General features: G+C 47.9%; 1 protein-coding gene across 1 annotated transcript; it reads right to left on the bottom strand.

The window, feature by feature from the left end:
* Positions 1–48: 48 nt before the first annotated feature.
* CD4 (CD4 molecule) lies at positions 49–18,185 on the bottom strand. The gene is made up of 10 exons (XM_033117791.1): positions 17,904–18,185; positions 11,913–12,017; positions 11,600–11,779; positions 5,869–6,027; positions 5,188–5,433; positions 3,796–4,128; positions 2,814–3,014; positions 2,132–2,256; positions 1,762–1,829; positions 49–1,379 (listed from the first exon to the last, which is right to left on the bottom strand). The coding sequence occupies exons 2-10, from the start codon at positions 11,959–11,961 to the stop codon at positions 1,349–1,351; spliced, it is 1,392 nt and encodes a 463-aa protein (XP_032973682.1). The 5' UTR covers positions 11,962–12,017; positions 17,904–18,185; the 3' UTR covers positions 49–1,348.
* Between the last annotated feature and the right edge of the window lie 324 nt (positions 18,186–18,509).

Genomic DNA, 18,509 nt, shown 5'->3' with positions numbered 1-18,509 from the left:
CACACACACACTCACACAAACACATACACACACACAAATGAAGAAGAGTAAGTTTATAGTAAGTTTATTGTATTTTTCTGTCAGCTCAGGGAGGCAGAGGTGGGGAGTGGGCAGGAATACAAAGCAAGCAATGGGGAGCCGAGGCGGCAATTGGGTGTTTTTGGAAGAGGCAAGCTGGGAAGAAAGGGAAAGGGCATAGGGATTGAGGGAGATGGTGAGAAAAGAATGGAAGGAGAGGCAGAGGAGGCTAGGGATCCTGAAAGAACTGGATCAAGAACTTGTAACCTCAGTTTTCCTGTATCCTGAATGGTTTAGGTGAAGGATGAAGGAGGGTGCAGGGCAAGGGGACTAAGGCAGAGGGACTAGGCCCAGGCTATCACCCTTCACAGGAGGTCCTGTCACAAGGTTCACTCTCAGGCCAGTGCCAACCCCATCCCCCTGGCAAAGCTCACCTTCCAGAAGGTTCTGCACAGGGTGAGTGGCAAATCACTGGGTACTCTTTCCCACAGGGCCTGTGCTCCCAACCTGTGCTCTGATTAGGAGAGCTGAAGGCTTTGTCCTTTGATAACAGGATTCTGCTGAAAACAGGTGATAAAGGAAGGACTTCGTGGGCAGGGAGGCCCTCCTCCATGTTCCTGAACTCTCTGAGGTGATGTGCTCCTACCTGTGGTGGTGTGCTCCTGAGAATTCTAAGGTACATACTGGGCATCTGTGACTAGCCAGTTGCAGAGAGCTTTGTGGTTATTTGTTCCCATGTTCAAGAAACAGCAGAAGTAGAGGTCAAGAGACCTGGGCCAGTCCTGACTCCAGCACTTACCAGCTGTGTGACCTTGGGCAATCATCTGACCTGGCTTATAAATTGAATTTGCTGCTTGGGTGACAAGAAATTGTGTCTGTGCACAAGTGTGAGCTGTTACCTGAGTGTGTAGCAGAATGGAATGGTGGAGGCTGGCAGTCAGGAGCCTTTAAATCTAGATTTATCCTTGACTGGCTGTGTGATCTTGGACTAGTTCCTGCTCTCTCTGGTCCCAGCATTCTCTCCTGTAAAATGATCGTTCTGTGCTTCAGACACCCAGCCTCACCCTCCATGCCAGGCCAGACTGGTTCAGTATGCTCCCCTGGGATCTAAGTGAGCAGTGAGAGAGAGAGTTGAGAAGAAATAATCGAAGAAGGGCTAGGGTTTGACTGAAAAGGGAATGGGGAAGCAGTGGTGTGAGTAAGCCTCTGGAAGAGGAGACCCAGTGGGGTCTGCCACATTCATTTTGTCCGCAGGCCCAGGAGCCCAAGAGGAATGCGGGGAAGACAGCTGGGGCGGCTGCAAGTGGGAAGCTCCCCCTGGCCTGGCGCCTCAAATGAGACTACATGTCTTCTGGAACCGGCTGGAGGAACAAAGAATAAGAGGAATAAGTCTATTCCTCCCTGACTCCTTTGAGTTCTAGGATCTACCTCCATGGCTCCCGGACCCCACTCTTCTCTTCCAGTTGGGCGATGGCATCTGGGCCATAGCTGCAGTGCCACATCCAGAAATATCCCAGGCCTACAGCTCTTCGCCTCCACCCTCCACCTTCTGCCTGCTTCCTACCTCTTCAGCCATCCCTTTGTACTGTTCTCTCCCCTCCCATCACCCTTAGCCTCCATCTCCTCACCTCCTCCCCACTTCCTTCCTCATCTCCTTCCCTTTCCTCTTTTCTTTCCCCCACCTGCCCTCCTCCTACTCTTCTTTTTCTCACCCCTCCCTTCCCCTTCCCCCCAGTTCCTTACTGAGGGCATTGGCAGGTCTTCTTCTCACTGAGGAGTCTCTTGATCTGAGACATCCGCTCTGCCTGGCGCTGTCCAGGAAGAAGGAGGGGAGTTGTGAGGGTCCCAGGCCTCCAGAAGGGAGGTACCCCTTGGAGGGGGAAGGGGGGAAAGCTGGGAGAGGAGAAGCAGGTACTGTGGCTGAGGCCATCTGTCCCAGAGTTAACTCTGCTCCTTCCTGCCTCTCCCTCCATGGGATCTGGGACAGAGCCCAGCCTGCATTAAGGGAACTCGGCAGTGGGCAGATAGAAAGAGCAGAAGCAGGTCACATAGACAAGGTACTCTTGGTGCTATATAGGAGGAGTGAATGGGTGGTCTGTGGAGGTTCACTCACCCTGCGGTGCCAGCACTTGACACAGCAGAAGATACAGAACCCAGTGAAAATCAGGAAGCCTGCAATTCCCCCCAGCACACTGGCCAGGAGCTTTGGCGAGGCCCAGGTGAATACAGTAGGCAAAACTGAAAGAGAGAGAGAGATGTATTCAGCTCACTGTCCTCCATCAGGGCACCGAGCATTCTGGAGGACTTGAGGAAGGCCTCGCTGCCCAGATATTGTTGGGTGTGATCCTTGGGCTGGGAGAGCAGGGCAGGGTACACTGGGCTCTCATAGTCCACCGGGGCTGGAGAGGAAAGGCTGGGGAAGGAGTCTTAAGGTTTAGAGACTATAGGGCACTCTGGGGAGCTAGGAACAGCAGTCCAATGTGTGTGCCCCACGTGCATGCACACACGCATGAGTGCTTGTGGCTGGGTTTGGAAAGGAACTAGGAGCGGGGCTCTTGGTCAGGGGGGACCCATTCCTGGGTTTAGGGGAGTAAGGACTTGTAGGACTATAGGTGGGTGCCTAGGGCCCAGGGCCACACTCCATCTCACCTCATCTCCGCTGTGTCCAGGCACTATACACATAACCCACCATATCAGGGGATTTGGGAGGCTGGACTCTGGGTGGTCTCCACCAACACTGGGAAGGTCCTAGAGTTAAGGGGACAGGGACTTGGGGTTAGGCCTCACTCACTTACCCTCGACCTTGGATTCCAGCAGGACTTTGTCCTTGTCACTCAGTAGACACTGCCATGTCCCTGAATCAGGGTCCTGCATCTCCACTTTCTTTTGTTGATTTGAGAACTTTACATCCTGGTCCTCCAGCTTCAACCTCAGCATCAGGTTGCGGGAGAGGGGCCCCAGCACCTCACAGGTCAAATGGTTCTGGGACTTAGTCACTGCAGAGGGATCAGAGCCTGAGGCTGGGATCCCAGACCTCTGGGTTCCCCGCGCCTCCATGCTCTAAGTGGATTCAGTAGAAGAATCAAAATGACACTTTACATGGGCACTCCTCTTTTAGCCTCTAAGAGTACATTTTCATGCACTTCTAATAGAGAAAACACAGTTTTTGAAGTCCAACGGTTTTGGATTCGAATCCCAGCCCCACTGCTTACTATCTACGTGTCCCTAAGCAAGTTATTTAGCAACCTGAGACCCAGAGAATTATTAAATGTACAAATACTTGTACATTTCTTGAATGGGGACTGGCATGTGGGAAGCTCCTAGTATTAGTCGTTATGACCTGTGGGGTTGTCATGATGATTAAGAAGGAGGAAAGTGAAGGACTCTGTGTGGAGCCTGACATCATCATCACTATTAAACTCAGAGCAGATTTTGTTATCCTCATTAGGAGAAAGGAGACCCAGAGAGATAGGGGGCTTAGCCAGGGGCATAGAGGGTGAGGGCAGAGGCAGAACTAGAACCCTGGTTCTTAGTGCCTGCCTTCTGAGGATTCTCAGTGAATCGTCCCTCTAGGCTGGCTCATAGATGTTAGGGAAGAGCATGCGGATTCCAGTTTCAATTAAAAACCAGCCCCCAAACCAGTGAGCCCTCCATCAGCTCCATCAGACAATCAAGGCCTAAGCATCCTTTTGTGGGCCTGTCCTGCCTTGGAAGGAAACTTGGGCCAGACCCCTTCACCTCCTGCCCAGCCTTCCCCTTCTCAGCCCAGCTCCTCACTTCTCATCATCACAAGTTTCACTTCCTGATGCAACTGCCTCTTGCTGAGAAGCAGGGTCAGGTTTCCAGAACCAGCATCCTGATGTGAGGCCTGGGGCAGGCTGATGTAGAACGGTAAGGTTTCCTTCATCTGGAACTTGCAGTCTTGGTGAACGTTCACAGACACCTTCTTGTTCTCCAAGGAGAAGCTGATGCAGGACTTAGGGGATGATGCCCCCTCCTTCTGCCACTTCAGCTCTCCTTTCAGGTTTATATTTTCACAGGTAAGTCCTAAGGAGAACTCCACTTGCTCCCCCTCTTTTGCATACACTGTGTCAGAGACCTTCTTGAAAGCTGGGGGTAGGAAGGGGAAGAAAGGGGGTAGGAAGGGTCAGAAGGAGATAGAATGGATGGAGAGGCATGTGGTGGGGACAACACAGGCACGGAAGGGGCCCAGGTGTGTCCAAACACCTAGGTTGCCCTTTCAAACCCTTAAATTCCCATCTACCTCTCCAATCTTGTCTCTCTGTCTCTCCACCTCAGCATGTTCCCATGGCAGTGCCCCCTCCCGCTGGAAGCTCTCATAGAACAGCCAAGCTACAGGGGGGCCTTGCCCTCTTCAGGATCTCTGGAGCACAGAGGGTATTTAGCGCACTACTTAGATGTGTAATTTGGCACCCTTCACAAGATAAAAGCAAATATATAGGGCTTGCTACGTGCCAGGCACTGTTCTAAGTGTATTACATGCATTAATTTTCACCATAATGCTACAAGGTAGTGTACAAGGTAGGTACTATCACAGTGAGCATCATTCCCATTTTACAGATGCAGAAACCAAGGCACAGAGAGATTGAGTAACTTGCCCAAGGTCACATGGTTAAGTCAGAGTCAGGATTTAAATCCCTAGTCCATGCAGTTAGCCACCACACCACCCTACTTGTGTCCCATAAGCACCTGGAGGACAGGAATGGGTAGAACCTGCATTCTGGGCTCTCAGTTTCCCCCACAGTGCCTAGCTCAGGATTTTAAAGGTGCAATATAGAATTTCCTCAGGGCTGGCTTGCCGCTGTTAGTGTCCCTGAGTAAGTAGATTTGCCAGTTTGGTGGGCATGGGGAGCGGAGGCAACAAAGAAAATAGATGCCCTTGACACTCCTCCTTTAGGGCCTCCTCCAGGGCTCTCTGGGGTCCCTTCCATCCTTACATTCCGTGTCCCTTCTTTCCTCCAGGTCCACCACCCTGAGGAAGGGAGGGCCCAGTGTATCCCTCAGGACAGATTTCACCTTTAGGGAGCCTAGCCCTAGCCTCCCTCTGTCCCTTAGTATGGGACACAGGAGCAAAGCTGTGAGAGCAGAGGAAGCGTCTGTCAGCTGCTGAGGCAGTGGGGAGCCTGCAGGGAGGTGAGCTCCTCTTACCCAGCATGTTGATGTTTCTGCTGAACGCCAGTGTCTTCCCGTCCTTGGAAACGGTGCATGTCCAGGTGCCACTCTTCTGCAGCTCTCGCTGGGACAGTGAGAAGCTCTTGCCCTCTTTATGCGTTATATTCCCTGGATCTTTCCATTCTACTAAAGGGTCACTACCAGGAGGGCTCTCCAAGGTCATGGTCAGGCTTTCCCCAGGCAGTAAGCAGATGGGGCTTTTGTTGCCCAAATTGGGATTCACTGTGGAAGGACCAGGCCACCTGTGTCACACACACACTATACCCAAGGAGACAAGCAGAAGCCAGGAAACCAAAAGTGTCTCTCCATTACCCCTGTCCCAACATCTCTCTTCCTGCCAACACCCAGCTGCTCACCCCCAGACTCAGGCAGGGCTTCCTTCTCCCTTCCTCCTCCTCCCCATCCTCTCTTGTGTTGTTTCTTTCCCTCCTTCCTACAGCTCCTGCCCTTCTTCTCCCCCTTCTCTAGGTCTCTTCCTCTCCCCCTTCCTCTTCCTCCCAAGGCCTGAGGAGGGTTTGAAGAGTTGTGGCCAGTTTCATCTGCCTCTGGACCGTTGAAGTACTGCCAGCACAGACCCTGGTTTGGTTTCAAGGATGGGAGTGGGGGAATGGAGGAAGGGAGATTGGCTGGAGGTGTCTGCACCCCACGGCTACTCACATTTGAATACCATCAATTGCACCTTTGTTGTCCTGCCCTCCAATTCACAGTGGTAAGTCCCTGAGTCTTCCATGTCAAGATTCTTGATGATCAGAGGAAAGGATCCTGTGTCCCACTGGAGTTTTTTTGATTCGACACGGTCTTTCAGCTTGGAGGAACCTGCGAGTAGAAGCCATATGGAGGAGGTTGGGGTACCCTGGAACACGGCCTCCCTGATGAAGACAGTGCCTACAACTCTTCTGATCTAAGTTGCTAATTTCCTGCCATTGTCCTAGTCAGAGACACCCAGACTAGCAAGGAAGTCCCATCAAATTCATTTACCTAACCAGGATAATATCTCATTAATCCAAAATACAGTAACATCGTATTTAAAGAACACCAACATGCCAAATACAGAGGGTGCCAAAAAAATGTATACACATTTTCAGGGTTTTTTTGTTTGTTTGTTTTAAGATTTTATTGGTGCAGGGGAACAGGACTTTATTGGGAAACAGTGTGTTTTTCCCAGGACCTATCAGTTCCAAGTCAAGTTGTTGTCCTTTCAATCTCAGTTGTGGAGGGCACAGCTCAGTCCCAAGTCCAGTCAGCGTTGTTCAATTTTAGTTGCACAGCCCACCATCCCTTGCGGAAGTCGAACCGGCAACTTCGTGGTTGAGAGCATGCGCTCCAACCAACTTAGCCATCCAACAGCCTGGGAGCTCAGCGGCAGCTCATTGTCTTCATTCTAGTTGCGGAGGGCAGCAGCTTGCTGGCCCATGTGGGAATCGAACCGGCAGCCCTGTTGCCCAGAGCTCGAGCTCTAACCAACTGAGCCACCCGTCCGCCCTTGTATACACATTTTAAGAAAGGAAAAAACTATTAAAATTGTAATACTCAGTATATACTGATAACAAAAGATGAATGCAAGTAACGTTTAACTTCTGCAATTACAAGAGGTGCTCAAAGTGTTTACCATCAGTGTTATTTTAATACAGTTTTTTAAATATGTATACATTTTTTTGGCACCCTCTGTAGTTTACATGCATCATCTTAAATAGTCTTCACAACAATTCCAAGAAATAGGTAATGTTTTGCTTATTTTGCAGATAAGGAAACTGAGGCTCAGAGAGATTAGATAGTTGCCCAAACTCTTACTTACACATCAGCAGGAATATAATTTGTATGTAATTTGTAATATCTACCAGAATTACAAATGCACGTACAAAACTAAATGTCCACCAAGAAAAATAGATAAATTATAGTCCACCATTCAGTGTAATGCTAGAAAAGAAGAGTGAGGAAGCTCTTTATAGGTTGAAATGGAGTAATATCTAAGAAACATCATTAACTGAATAAATCAAGATATTAAACAGGCTACCATTTGTTTAAAAAAGAGGGGAAAGTTTATCTATCTATCTATCTATCTATCTATCTATCTATCTATCTATCTACCTACCTATCTATCTGTCATGCGGGAGACCCTGCTCGCTGCGCCATGTGTCGTGTGGGGCGGCCTGCGCGGTCTCAGCTCCCGCTCCCCACATAAGAACGCAGGACTTGGTGAGGCCAAAAAGGAACACCCACGGAGCCATAGGTACGGCAGTCATACCACTATGGTCTCACGGGAGGCTGGGTTGGAGACACAGGAAGCAGGAGCCACAAGACCTGCAACCTGCCATCCACTTTTCTACCAGCCAACCAACCCCACTTGCTAACTGCAATCCACGCTTGCCAGCTCAGCCATCTTCTTGGTAGCCCCCATTTTTTGCTAGCATAGCCACAGCAGTTATATTAGTGGCCAATGGCTCACTGGTTACAGCTGACAGCCAACTAGCCACAGCTGATGGCCATCCAATCACAGTTGATGGCCATTTACTACCCTAGTGAGCACCTTTCCACATGAGGCTGAGAGCCTGGAAATTGCACTCCTGGCTCTGTCCCCACTCTATCTATCTATCATCTATCTATCTATCTATCTATCTATCTATCTATCTATCTATCTGTCACCTATCTGACTCGCATATGAACAAATATTTCTAAAAGTAAACATAAGAAAATGGTAACTGGTTGCTTCTGGGGGAGAGGAAGTGAATACCCTTGAGACAGATGTAGGAGGGGGCCTTTTCACTATATACCTATTTCTACCTTTTGAATTTTGACTCGAGTAAGTGGTGGAATGGGATTAAAATTCAGGTCTGTTAGGTACTGAAAAAAATTTGACTGTGGTTCAGAAATTGACTGGGGGGAATCGGGAAAATGATACTCCTTTGTCAGAGATCAGGAAGTTGGGAAGGGGAGCTGTTCTGGAGGAAACTCAAGTTATAGAAATAGAACAAAAGCACTGACACAAAAGACAAGAATTTTTAGAAAGGAGCACATTGTTTCACTCTCACAGTTGATCAAAGAAATGCAAATTAAAATAATGATATATTTTTGAACTACCAACTATATTGGAACCTGGACATTTGAGTGTTGTGAGATTCTGGATCTTATTTAAACCTTTTATTTTAACGGGTTTTCTTTGACACCAGTCTGTCAAGGGAAGGGGCAATGCCACCTTATTACTACCAGGCTACCAGGGGTAGGTAGAAATCTAGGTTCCTTCCTTATCCTCCATTGCCACTAGAGGAGGATACTCCTCATTACTGTTGGGTAGGAGTGAAAGTTCCAGCTACTGGTCTCCTTGGACCCTGCTGTGGAGGTGGTGAAAGTTATTGCTGGGTGATGGTGAAAGTCCTGTCACCTCCACTAGGCCTCCTCTGACACCACTCCAGCAAGGAGGGGTGCCTCCTGACTGCAGGGAGGGGCTGTATGTCCAGGCTCCTCGTGTGATCTCCACTGACATTGCAGGGGTTGAAGAGTCACTGGCTGGTGTGGATGAACATCCCGGCTTCCTACTTTGCATTCCCTGACACCATCCCAGTTGGGGTGTTGGGCTGCCTCATTACAGCCTTAGGAGGGTAATGCTGGCATGAGTGGGGGGAGGGCCACAGTTTTTTTTCTCTTGTGTTTGACTGGACTAGAGCAGTTATTATCTGAAAGTGTTTTGTCTTGCTAAGTTGCTCCTTTTCTGGTCCTTTGGCTAGAGAAAACAGACTTTTGTTGAGGCTTATTTTTGTCTGTGCCCATTGGCATTTTCAGATTGTCACCTTGATCAGCTCCAAGACTGGGATATATGAAGCAACAAGAAAACTTACCACCATGTTGTTCCTTAGGTCCTGAGGCCCCTACTAGTCTACCCTCTTCTCTACACCTTTCAAAATCTTTTTATGTTAGTTCTATATGTAATGTCCAGGGTTTTCAGTTGTACTTAATGATAGGAAAAGCAAAAAGCATGTTACTATGGACTGACTTATGGACCTCCAAAATTGATGTGTTGAAGCCCTAACACTCACTGTGATGGTACTTGGAGATGGGGCCTTTGGGAGGCAATTAGATTTAGATGAGGTCATGAGGGTGGGGCCGTCATGGTGGGATTAGTGCCTTTATAAGACACCAGAAAGCTTGTTTTCTCCCTTTTCCACTATGTGAGGACACAGCAAGATGGCGCCATCTGCAGGCCAAGAAGAACCCAACCATGCTGGCACCCTGATTTCAGACTTCCAGCCTCCAGAACTGAGAAAACAAACTTCTGTTTTCTGAGTCACTCAGTCTATAGTATTTTGTTATAGCACCCAAGCTGACTAATGCATACATCTACTTCCTTTTCCTAAAAATCCTCATTCGTTTTCTTTAACTTGTATCATTTTATTGTACAAACACAATGGAATTTGTATGCACATACTGTGCTGAAGTATTTCACCCTTTAAAATGTAAATAAGCATACTTGGATTAACTTTGGTCACAGGGGTCAGAACTAATAACTGCCTCATAAACAAGTATGCCCCCGAAGTCTTTTAAGCCTGTGGTTATGTTTTAGGGGGAAGGATGTGATTAATGACACTCATCAAGCTCTGAAGAAAGGAGTCATTTTATAATAATATTCTATTGTATTTACATATATACATGTAAGCTCTCATTCTTTTTATTAGCTACATAAGTTCCCACAGTTGTACCCATAGTTCAACTCTTTCTTCACTGATTAGTATTCAGGTTGAATTCTAGTCTCTCGTATTATAAACAATGCTTATAACAACATCTTTGCATAAATATCACAAAATATTCACAATTTTATTTTTGTCAAAAGGATTTTCCAGAATAGCTATTACTAGATAAAAGGGTTTAGAATTTTGTATTTATTAAATATTGCCAGATTATTTTTAAAAATTAGTCTAATAACTGATCATCCCATCATGATATAATTTTATAAGGGAGTAAGATAAAGGTATCTACAGTATAATATCATGTATTTAAATAATACATATTGTATTTTCCACAGTAAACAATGATTGGAGGAAAATAAATCAAATATTGACAGAGCATATCTTTGAGAGGTGCTAGTACGTGTGCATTTGATTTTCTTCCTTATTCTTTTCTGCATTTGCCAAATATTTTATAATGAGCATTTAATACTAAAATCTGAAAAAACAGTAATATCAATCAAATTTGTATAAAGGAAGTAACATTGGATGGTACAAATCAATAGACAGTCAAATCTTATTAAGCAGATGCCATTTCAGCAAAATTTGTATAACAAAAAGATATCGAAAGATCAAGCTGACCTGGCCCACTAATTTCACTTCTAGGAATTTATCTTACAAAGACATTTGCACATGTGTCCAAAGATACAAGGTTTCATTCCCTGCAGAATTGTTGGCAGCAATAAACTGAAAACAGCCTAAACGTCCAACAACATGGGATTAGTCAAGTAAATTGTGGTATGATTATACAAAAGAACTATACAGTCACTGAAAAGAAATGAGGGAAAAATATATACAGATATATTTGACCATATGTATGGTGCCAAAAAAATGCACTTTAAGAGAGGAAAACTGTGTTAAAATTGTAATACTCAATGTATACCGATAAAAGAGAATACAAATCATGTTTGACTTCTGCAATTACAAAAGCTGCTCAAAGTGGTTACCATCAGTGTAATTTTAATACAGTTTTTTTCCTTTCTTAAAATGTGTATACGTTTTTTTGGCATTCTGTGTGTGTGTGTGTGTGTGTGTGTGTGTGAACATATACATGAATAGAGAACAATCTTCAAAATATCTGTCTAATTTGAAAAAAACAAGGTTAGAGACAGGTATGTTGCTTGAATGTGTCTTTTGTTTTTCACTATACATATTATACGTATTCCCAGGATCTAGAACATTACTTAGCAATTTTTAGAGAGAGAGAAATGTATTGATAATTTAAGAGAAGAAAGAAGAAGGGATTACTATATACATACGGGCTTCTAAATATGTGCACAGTTAATCTCTTGAAGGAAACACAGAAACTGGTTAAAACAATTGCCTCTGGGGAAGGGAATTAAGGTACTAAGGAGTAGGAGGGAGATTTATTGTCACTGTATATCGTTTGCATGGTTTAAAATTATTACCATGTACATATATGACTTTCTCAAGTTATTTTAATTTTAAAATTAATAAAAATAAATAAAGTCCCAGATGAAAGTCAGCTTATTTCAAGTAACTAAGCAGAATAAAATTCTAGGACAGGAAAATCGCTTGCAGAGTTTGTGGGAGTTGTGGTCCTGAGCTCTGCCCAAGGGTGTGAATTACATAATGGGCACCAGGAGCTCTGACATCCTGGATGTTTAATCCGGAATGCTTTTCTCCAGGGATGGGGAGCCAGGCCACCCTACCTGTCACCAAGAGTACTGGTGCGGAATTGGAGCTCTGAGTTCCCAGAATCATGGTCCCAGAAGAATGTTTCCAGCTGAAGTAAATGCTTTTCTTCTGAGGAGACTTGCAGGGCAGCTCTGCCATGCCTCCTGCCTCACCCAGCACCAGTTCTTGTCCCTGAATGACCACTGGGAACAGGGCTAGGTGGAAAAGAAGGAGGTGAGGCCTCAAGCCCCTCGCTTCCCACCTCCACCCCATGCCCCACTTTTGCATTTCCCAATCAGCCCCTCCTCCCAGGCCATCTGCATCCAGATCCCAATTCTGAGCACTCACCCAGTTGCAGCAGCGGAAGCAGGTTCCTAAAAGAGGTTCCTCCGTTCATTGTGGCCTTGCTGAGGCAGGCCAGGACCTGGGACTTCCCCTGCTTAAGGGCAGGGCCTGAGGGAGATACTAAGGGTTAGGCAGCATTCATTTATTGGGCCTGGGCTATAGGGGGATGATATGCAATCTCTCCGTTAAACTGAGGGGTGGGTCTAGCAGTCTGTGTTTGCACAAACCCTTATCCTCCAGCCAAGCCAGACACCTGGACATGCGAACCGCAAAGCAGACACCCACCAGTATGTGCCATATAATGCTGTGCCCAGGCCAGGGGTGGAGTCTCTGCCAGCTGGCATCAGAAAAAGATGAACAGAGAAGGTGACAAATTGGTGGGGACTGCGACCAGAAAACCAAGCCAGGTCATGAAGGTCTTTGAATGTCATGATGGGATGCTGGGACTTGACCCTGGGCCCTGGGGAGCCAACAAAGGACTTTATGTAGGGATGGACAAGACTAGATTTGTAAAATGGCTCTCTTGAGCTTGTGTGAAAGATGAGTGGGAGGAGGCGAAGCGCAGGAGGCAGGATTATAACAATCCTGACAGAGAAGAGGCCTGAACTCAGGCAGTGGTGGTGAGATGTGGGGAAAGAGAGTGACCTCAGGGACAGTTCTGAGATGAAATTCCCAGGGGTTGGGGCCTGATGGAGTGTGAGGGGAGAGGGAGAGAAAGCAGAGGGCAGTGCCCTGCTCTCCAGCAGACCAACCCTGTAAGTCCTTTGAGTGTGACAAGCATAAGATGGAGGAGCTGGAGCAGGTTTTATGAGCTTAGAAGACTGTCGTTGGCTGCGGGGAGGGGGCTGCAGAAGAGTTCTGAATAGACCTTGAGGCACTGGCAGCATTAGGTTAGAGCAGTGATTCTCAAAGTGTGGTTCCAGATCAGCAGCAGCAGCAGCAGCAGCAGCAGCAGCAGCAGCAGCAGCAGCGTCACCTGGGAACTTGTTAGAAATGCAAATTCTCAGGCCCCACCCAAGACCTGCTGAATGAGAAACTGGGGGTGGGTCTAGCAGTCTGTGTTTTCACAAACCTCCAGGTGACTGATGCATGTTCAAGTTTGAAAGCCTGGGTTAGATAGAAAGGAAAGGGGCGGGGCATCCTGCCATTTTGGTGTTCAGAGGTGCAGGGGGACGTGAGGGGTGGGCTGTGAAAAGAGAATTGAGAGTCACTGGGCTCACGGGGGAAGTGGTAGCAGGGGATGTGGGAAAGGCCTTTGAGGATTGATTGCAAATCTTGACACACAGGCTAGGGAGCTAGGGAGCTTTGTTCTGCAGGTGACTGGGAGTCACTGCTTCTTTTTGAGCAGAGATGTGACATGGCCTATGCAGAGCTGTTAGGAAGCTTGACGTTAGGAAGCTTGACGTGGCAAGTCAGAATCAGAGGACATGCAAGAATTAGAAAACAGAGGATGGCCACTGGCTAGTGCCTCAAAGACAGGCAGGAGCAGAGCTCAAGTGTTTTGGAACTCTAGGCCCAGACTGTAAGTAGGCTTCAAAGAGGTGAATGCCTTGGGAAGAGTGTCAGCATGGACCTGATCCAGAATTTGGCAAGATGATAGCCTGCATCCAGACTTATTTTTCTCTCCCCCAAGCCTGGTCTTTCTTTTTCCTAGATGCCACCTTTGTTGTTTGAGTTCTGCACTGATCTGCCCACTCTAAACTCCCACGACACCCTGTTGACACTCTCTTGGGCATGTCCCACCTTCTACCTATGGAGCAATGAACTGGGTTCTCATCTCACCCTTACCAGCTTGATCTCCTCTAGGACAGAGATGATGGTTCAGCCAGATCTGCCGCTACCGCAGGCCTGGCACCAGCTGCAGCATAGAGAAGGGACTCAGGAGGTGTTTGCTAAACTTAAACCAAATTGAATTGAATGGAGGAGAAGAAATCACTGACTTCTTTCCGTACTCGACATGTTAATTCTGTTACTAAAATGGGTCATTTACCTGTGTGTGCACCCCCCACTCCAATCCCCACCCCGCCATGGGCCATCCTCTCAGCCCTGCCCTCTACAAGGAAGATGACTCTTACAGGCTGCATAGCTCAGGCTCCTTTGCCCTCCAGCTACTAATTGGTGTTGGCCAATGGGGAGCACCCACAAGATATCAGAGAATCAGGGAGAGAGGCTGGGGTATTTTTCCTTACCCTCTTCCTGCTCTGGAAGTATTTTCTGCAAATGGCTGTATTCCCTCTGTTCCCCCTTCCTCTCCCTGCTGATTACAGCTCTTTTCTGGTAGCCCCTTATCCACAGCTCAAATTCTCACTGAGTTCCAGAAATACCATTTTGGCCTTTGTTTCTTCAGGACCCTGCCTGCTGTTGCTAGTGTTAGTCTGCTGCAATGTGCTGGTTCGTTCCCTGTCTATACCTTTCTCTGTGAAAAACCCCCTCTCTGCAGTCTCTTGAACCATCTGAGGCAGACTGTTTCCTGTTGGGCACTGGTCCATGATCAGATGTAGCATTCAGATGGGTGCTGGGGGCTTGGTTCTCCGAAGAGGTTTGGGGGAAAATTTTTTTTAAAAGTCCCCTCCAGTCACTCCATCTGTCCAAAAGAGTAATGACCCAGGGCCTAGCACATGGTACAGGCTTGATAGAATTGTTTAAGCAGGTAAACAGGAAGAAAACATGTCAGGAAGAAGGGTTCCAGGAAAGCAGGGAGGCTGCTCATGGGTGCAGTTGTTTACAAGTTAACTTGGAGCACAGAGGTATTGAGGGAAAGGCTGGGGTGAGAAAATGGGGTAGGGCACCCCTATTATCTGAGAGTGGTTCCCACTGTCCCCGCATCCCAGACTCACTGTGTCTTTGGTGAGCAGAAAGTTAAGGTGTCTCCTAGGGGATACCTCTTCCCTGGGGTCCAAATTCAGCTTAGATGTTTGAGGAAGGCTGGGACATTCCTGACCTTCCCCAGATGTGCTCATTTTTCCTTCCCCACTCCATGATCCTGAGGTCTGTGCAGAGGGCCACCTTCCAGCTCCCTGCGCTGCCTCAACCCACCCCAAGGGCTCAGCTAGGTGAAAGAGGCTATGGGTTTCCAGCTGCTGCTTGCTTTGGTGCTACGGGTTTCCGCTGCCACCCTAGAGAGCTGGCCTTTGATTCCCACACCCTCAGCCTCCCCAGAGACACTCTGCAGCAGTACCGTAGCAGTCGCATCCTGTACACCACAGCCCAGAGAGAGCCTTGGAGGGCTCGCTGGTCCCCGAGGTGTCCTGGCAACTCTCTCTCTCTCTCTCTCTCCCTCCCTCCCTCCCCCCTTGTCTCCCTCCCTGCCTTGTTTTTCTGCTCATATCTGTGCATTTATACATCTATGCCTCCCCAAGCTGATGCCTCTGTCTTCAACTCCCTGCATTTGTCTCTCCTCCTCTGTGCGTCATACACCAGGAGGCAATTCTGGCTCTTCTGGTTTCTCTTGGAATGCCCTTTGCCTCTTTTCCTCTTTCATCTCTCCCTTCTCCAGCTGCCACCAAGCTCTAGTTCCTTTTCTTGCCTGTTAACAGGCATCCAGGCCTCTGGCAGGAATGCAGGCTTTCAACAAGCTTTGATCTAAAGGGAGCCTGCAGAGCACAGTCTGGAGCCGAGGGATGGATACAAGGGAGATGGCTGCAGGGTGGACAAAGGGAAAAGGACAGATTCTGAGAAACAGAGGCCCCAAGGACTGATAATGGGAGGCTGGGAGGGAACGCAGAAGGTAGGGAGAGACCCAGAGCAGCTCATTAAAGTAACAGTTACACTCCACACAATCCACGATCACACACAAAGCCCAGGGGAGTACAAACAAGACAGAGGAAGAGGAAAAGTGAGGAGGAAATTCTGAGACGTAAGCTACATGCACAGCGCAGTAGACCAAAAGAGAGACAGAGACCAAGAGAGCGATGAGACCAAAATGGCAACACACACCCGCATACTCAGAGCCGCCGAAGTCCTTGCTGCCCTCACCCTGGCCCCCCGAGATGGGATGAGGAGTGAGACTAGGGAGAGGAAGAGGGCACAGCCCCACCACAGCGACAGTCTGTGGTCCCACAGGCACTTTTATCTTCTCCCCATGGCCCCCAGTCAGCCCCCTCAAGCCCTGTCATGGGATGTGCCCCCACAACACACACTCTCTCTGCTGCTTACTGGCTTCATATAAACTTCCTAGAGACCATGACCTCTGTAAGGGACCCTTGTGGTTCAGTGGCTGCAACCTCCACCATCCTCTCCTTTGCCTCAGACGCCCACGCTGGGGGAGCTGTGCCCTCCCTCTTCCCTCATCCCCCGAAAGGTGCAGAACAGACTTCAACCTTCGAGCCTTACAAACCCAGGCCCCCATCTGCCCCCTCCCAGCACCCACTTTCATTCATAAAACTTACTTTGTTAAACATTTATTGAGTGTCTAAAATGTGCAAGGCCCTTGGTCTACCCAACTCCCTCACTGCCACCTTACCACTATGGCCAGGATCAGGGCCTAAGGCACTGAGAGGCTTTTTCTGCCTAGAACCGGTTAGTGAGGGGAGTTTTTATTTTGAGGTAGACCTCTTCTATATAAGTGCCCCCAAACTGAGAGAGGGAAATCATCTGGTGAGTTATCTATGACCCTATTCTCTGGGAACTCTCTTATTTGAGGTTAAGAGGGCGGCCATTTTGTATGAACCTACAGAATCTAACACAGCCCGAGAAATTATTTGTCAAAACACGAAACAGCAGTGATCTCCCCTATCAACTTCTACTCTCAGCCCCGCACCTCTAAAAATTTGCCCCACAAGAGTAGGACATTCAGGAGGAGAAATTCCAGCCAGAACAAATTCTTTGAATTAGGGAGAATGGGGCCTTTCTATTTTGAGACATCTCACTGTACCAGAGGAGACCTCTCTCCCAGAATACATCTACAAAGGGAAGACAGAAGATGCCTGGGGAACAGGGCTGCAAGGCCATGGAGGTCTTAGAGAGCTAAGGACGAAGGCTGTGGAGTTGTACAGGCTGTCCCATCTTGAGAGGTATCACCTCCTAAGTTGCCCCCACCACGCCTGACCAAGCCCAGGGTAGGGAGGAGGTCTGCAAATCCTTTTCTATCTCCCTAATCTCTTTTTCCAGAGCAGCTAAGACACCTAAAACCAGTTCTCTTAGAACCAATTGTTCCATTGACGTATTTACCTAAAAATACGTATCTATCACATTTACAGCATTTCATACATAAGAGCTCAGTTTCAGTCCTTTTGAGAATGTTAGCTTTCTCATTTTATTAATCATTTTAAAGCTAATTAAAGGGGAAGTGCCTTTAGACATATTGTTCAAAAATCCTAAAAATGCACAGAAGTAGACAAAAATGCACATAAACAGAAAAGACAGTTAATAGAGGCTTCATCAATCATGTGGCTTATGAAATGCTGCAAGTATGATTTCTGGTATGACTTTTTGGTGACTGTGTCATTGGGAAAATTGATTTTGGGAGAATTATCTCTGGACTAGATTCCACTTCTTTTTCTCTTTTTCTTGCTTTTCCCTTTGTTTTCCCCTTTTTTTTGTATAGGCCTCCTCCCTCCTCAATGTTTCGTCATTCTTTCTATTTCTTTCCCACTCCTTCTTTCCTCTTCTTTTCCTCTTTTCCTCTCTTCCTATCTTCATCTCCTCCAGTCCTCATGATTAATTGCCTTCCACTGCCTTTCTCAGCCTGGGGTGGCCTTGAGTCCCCATTTTTTCTGCGATCTTGTAATCCGAGTCAACACCCCTCCGAGGAGCATCTTCTGCTCTGGGCACTGAGCTGTGCCGGCAGGGAGGTGGAGAGGCGCTTGGCATCGGCCCGGCCTCTTGAAGCTCACAGTTCCAGTGGCAGATTGCTGCTCATGGAATGCAAGAGAAAGTGACCAGAGTTGTGGGCAAAGAGCAGGAAGTCCAGCACATTCCAATGCACCTGCTGCCACGTTCTCCTCCCCTTCCCAGGCCCACAGAAAAGAATGAAGCTGAGTCTATCCATCTTACCTCTGGGCCTGTGTCTATCGTCCCCTCTACTTCTGCTTCTGCTTCTCGCACAGGTGTGCCTATGTGAAGGCTGGGAGCTCTGGCACCAGGAGCCCACTGGGGAGAGCGCTTGTTACTCCTGCAGAGACAGGAAGCCCGGTAGTGAGGCTCCTCCAAACCCCAGGCCTGGGCCAGCCCCCAACGTCACCATCTGGGGCTGGGGTCCCCACCCCTTGCCTCTCAGGGAAGATGTCAAAGTGAAAATGTCAAAGTCAAGGGAAAAAGTTAAGCAGAACCAGGCTGGAGCCCAGAGCATCACTGCACTTCTTATTGGGTAGCAAGAAAAAGTGTCACTGCACTTTTTGTTGCGTGGCAAGAAAAAGATTGTGTCAGTGATTCTGCAGTCTGGCCAGGGTTTCAGGGAAACAAGAAGTGGGAGGCAAGTGGAGGGCATATGAGAGCAGTTATGTTAAGACCTCAAGAGCTACTTCCTCCTGGGCCCTAAGGGCACTTGTTCATCACCAGAGGCATTGTAGATGGCCCAGTGTGGCAGAAAGGATCTGGGCTAGAGGAGGATGTCTGAGACACCCAGAATGACAAGGGACCAGACTCTTTTCCTCAGGGCTT

The sequence above is a fragment of the Rhinolophus ferrumequinum genome, chromosome 10 (genome assembly GCF_004115265.2).
Source record: "Rhinolophus ferrumequinum isolate MPI-CBG mRhiFer1 chromosome 10, mRhiFer1_v1.p, whole genome shotgun sequence".
Classification (NCBI taxonomy): domain Eukaryota; kingdom Metazoa; phylum Chordata; class Mammalia; order Chiroptera; family Rhinolophidae; genus Rhinolophus; species Rhinolophus ferrumequinum.
This window is presented reverse-complemented; position numbering and strand designations above follow the sequence as displayed.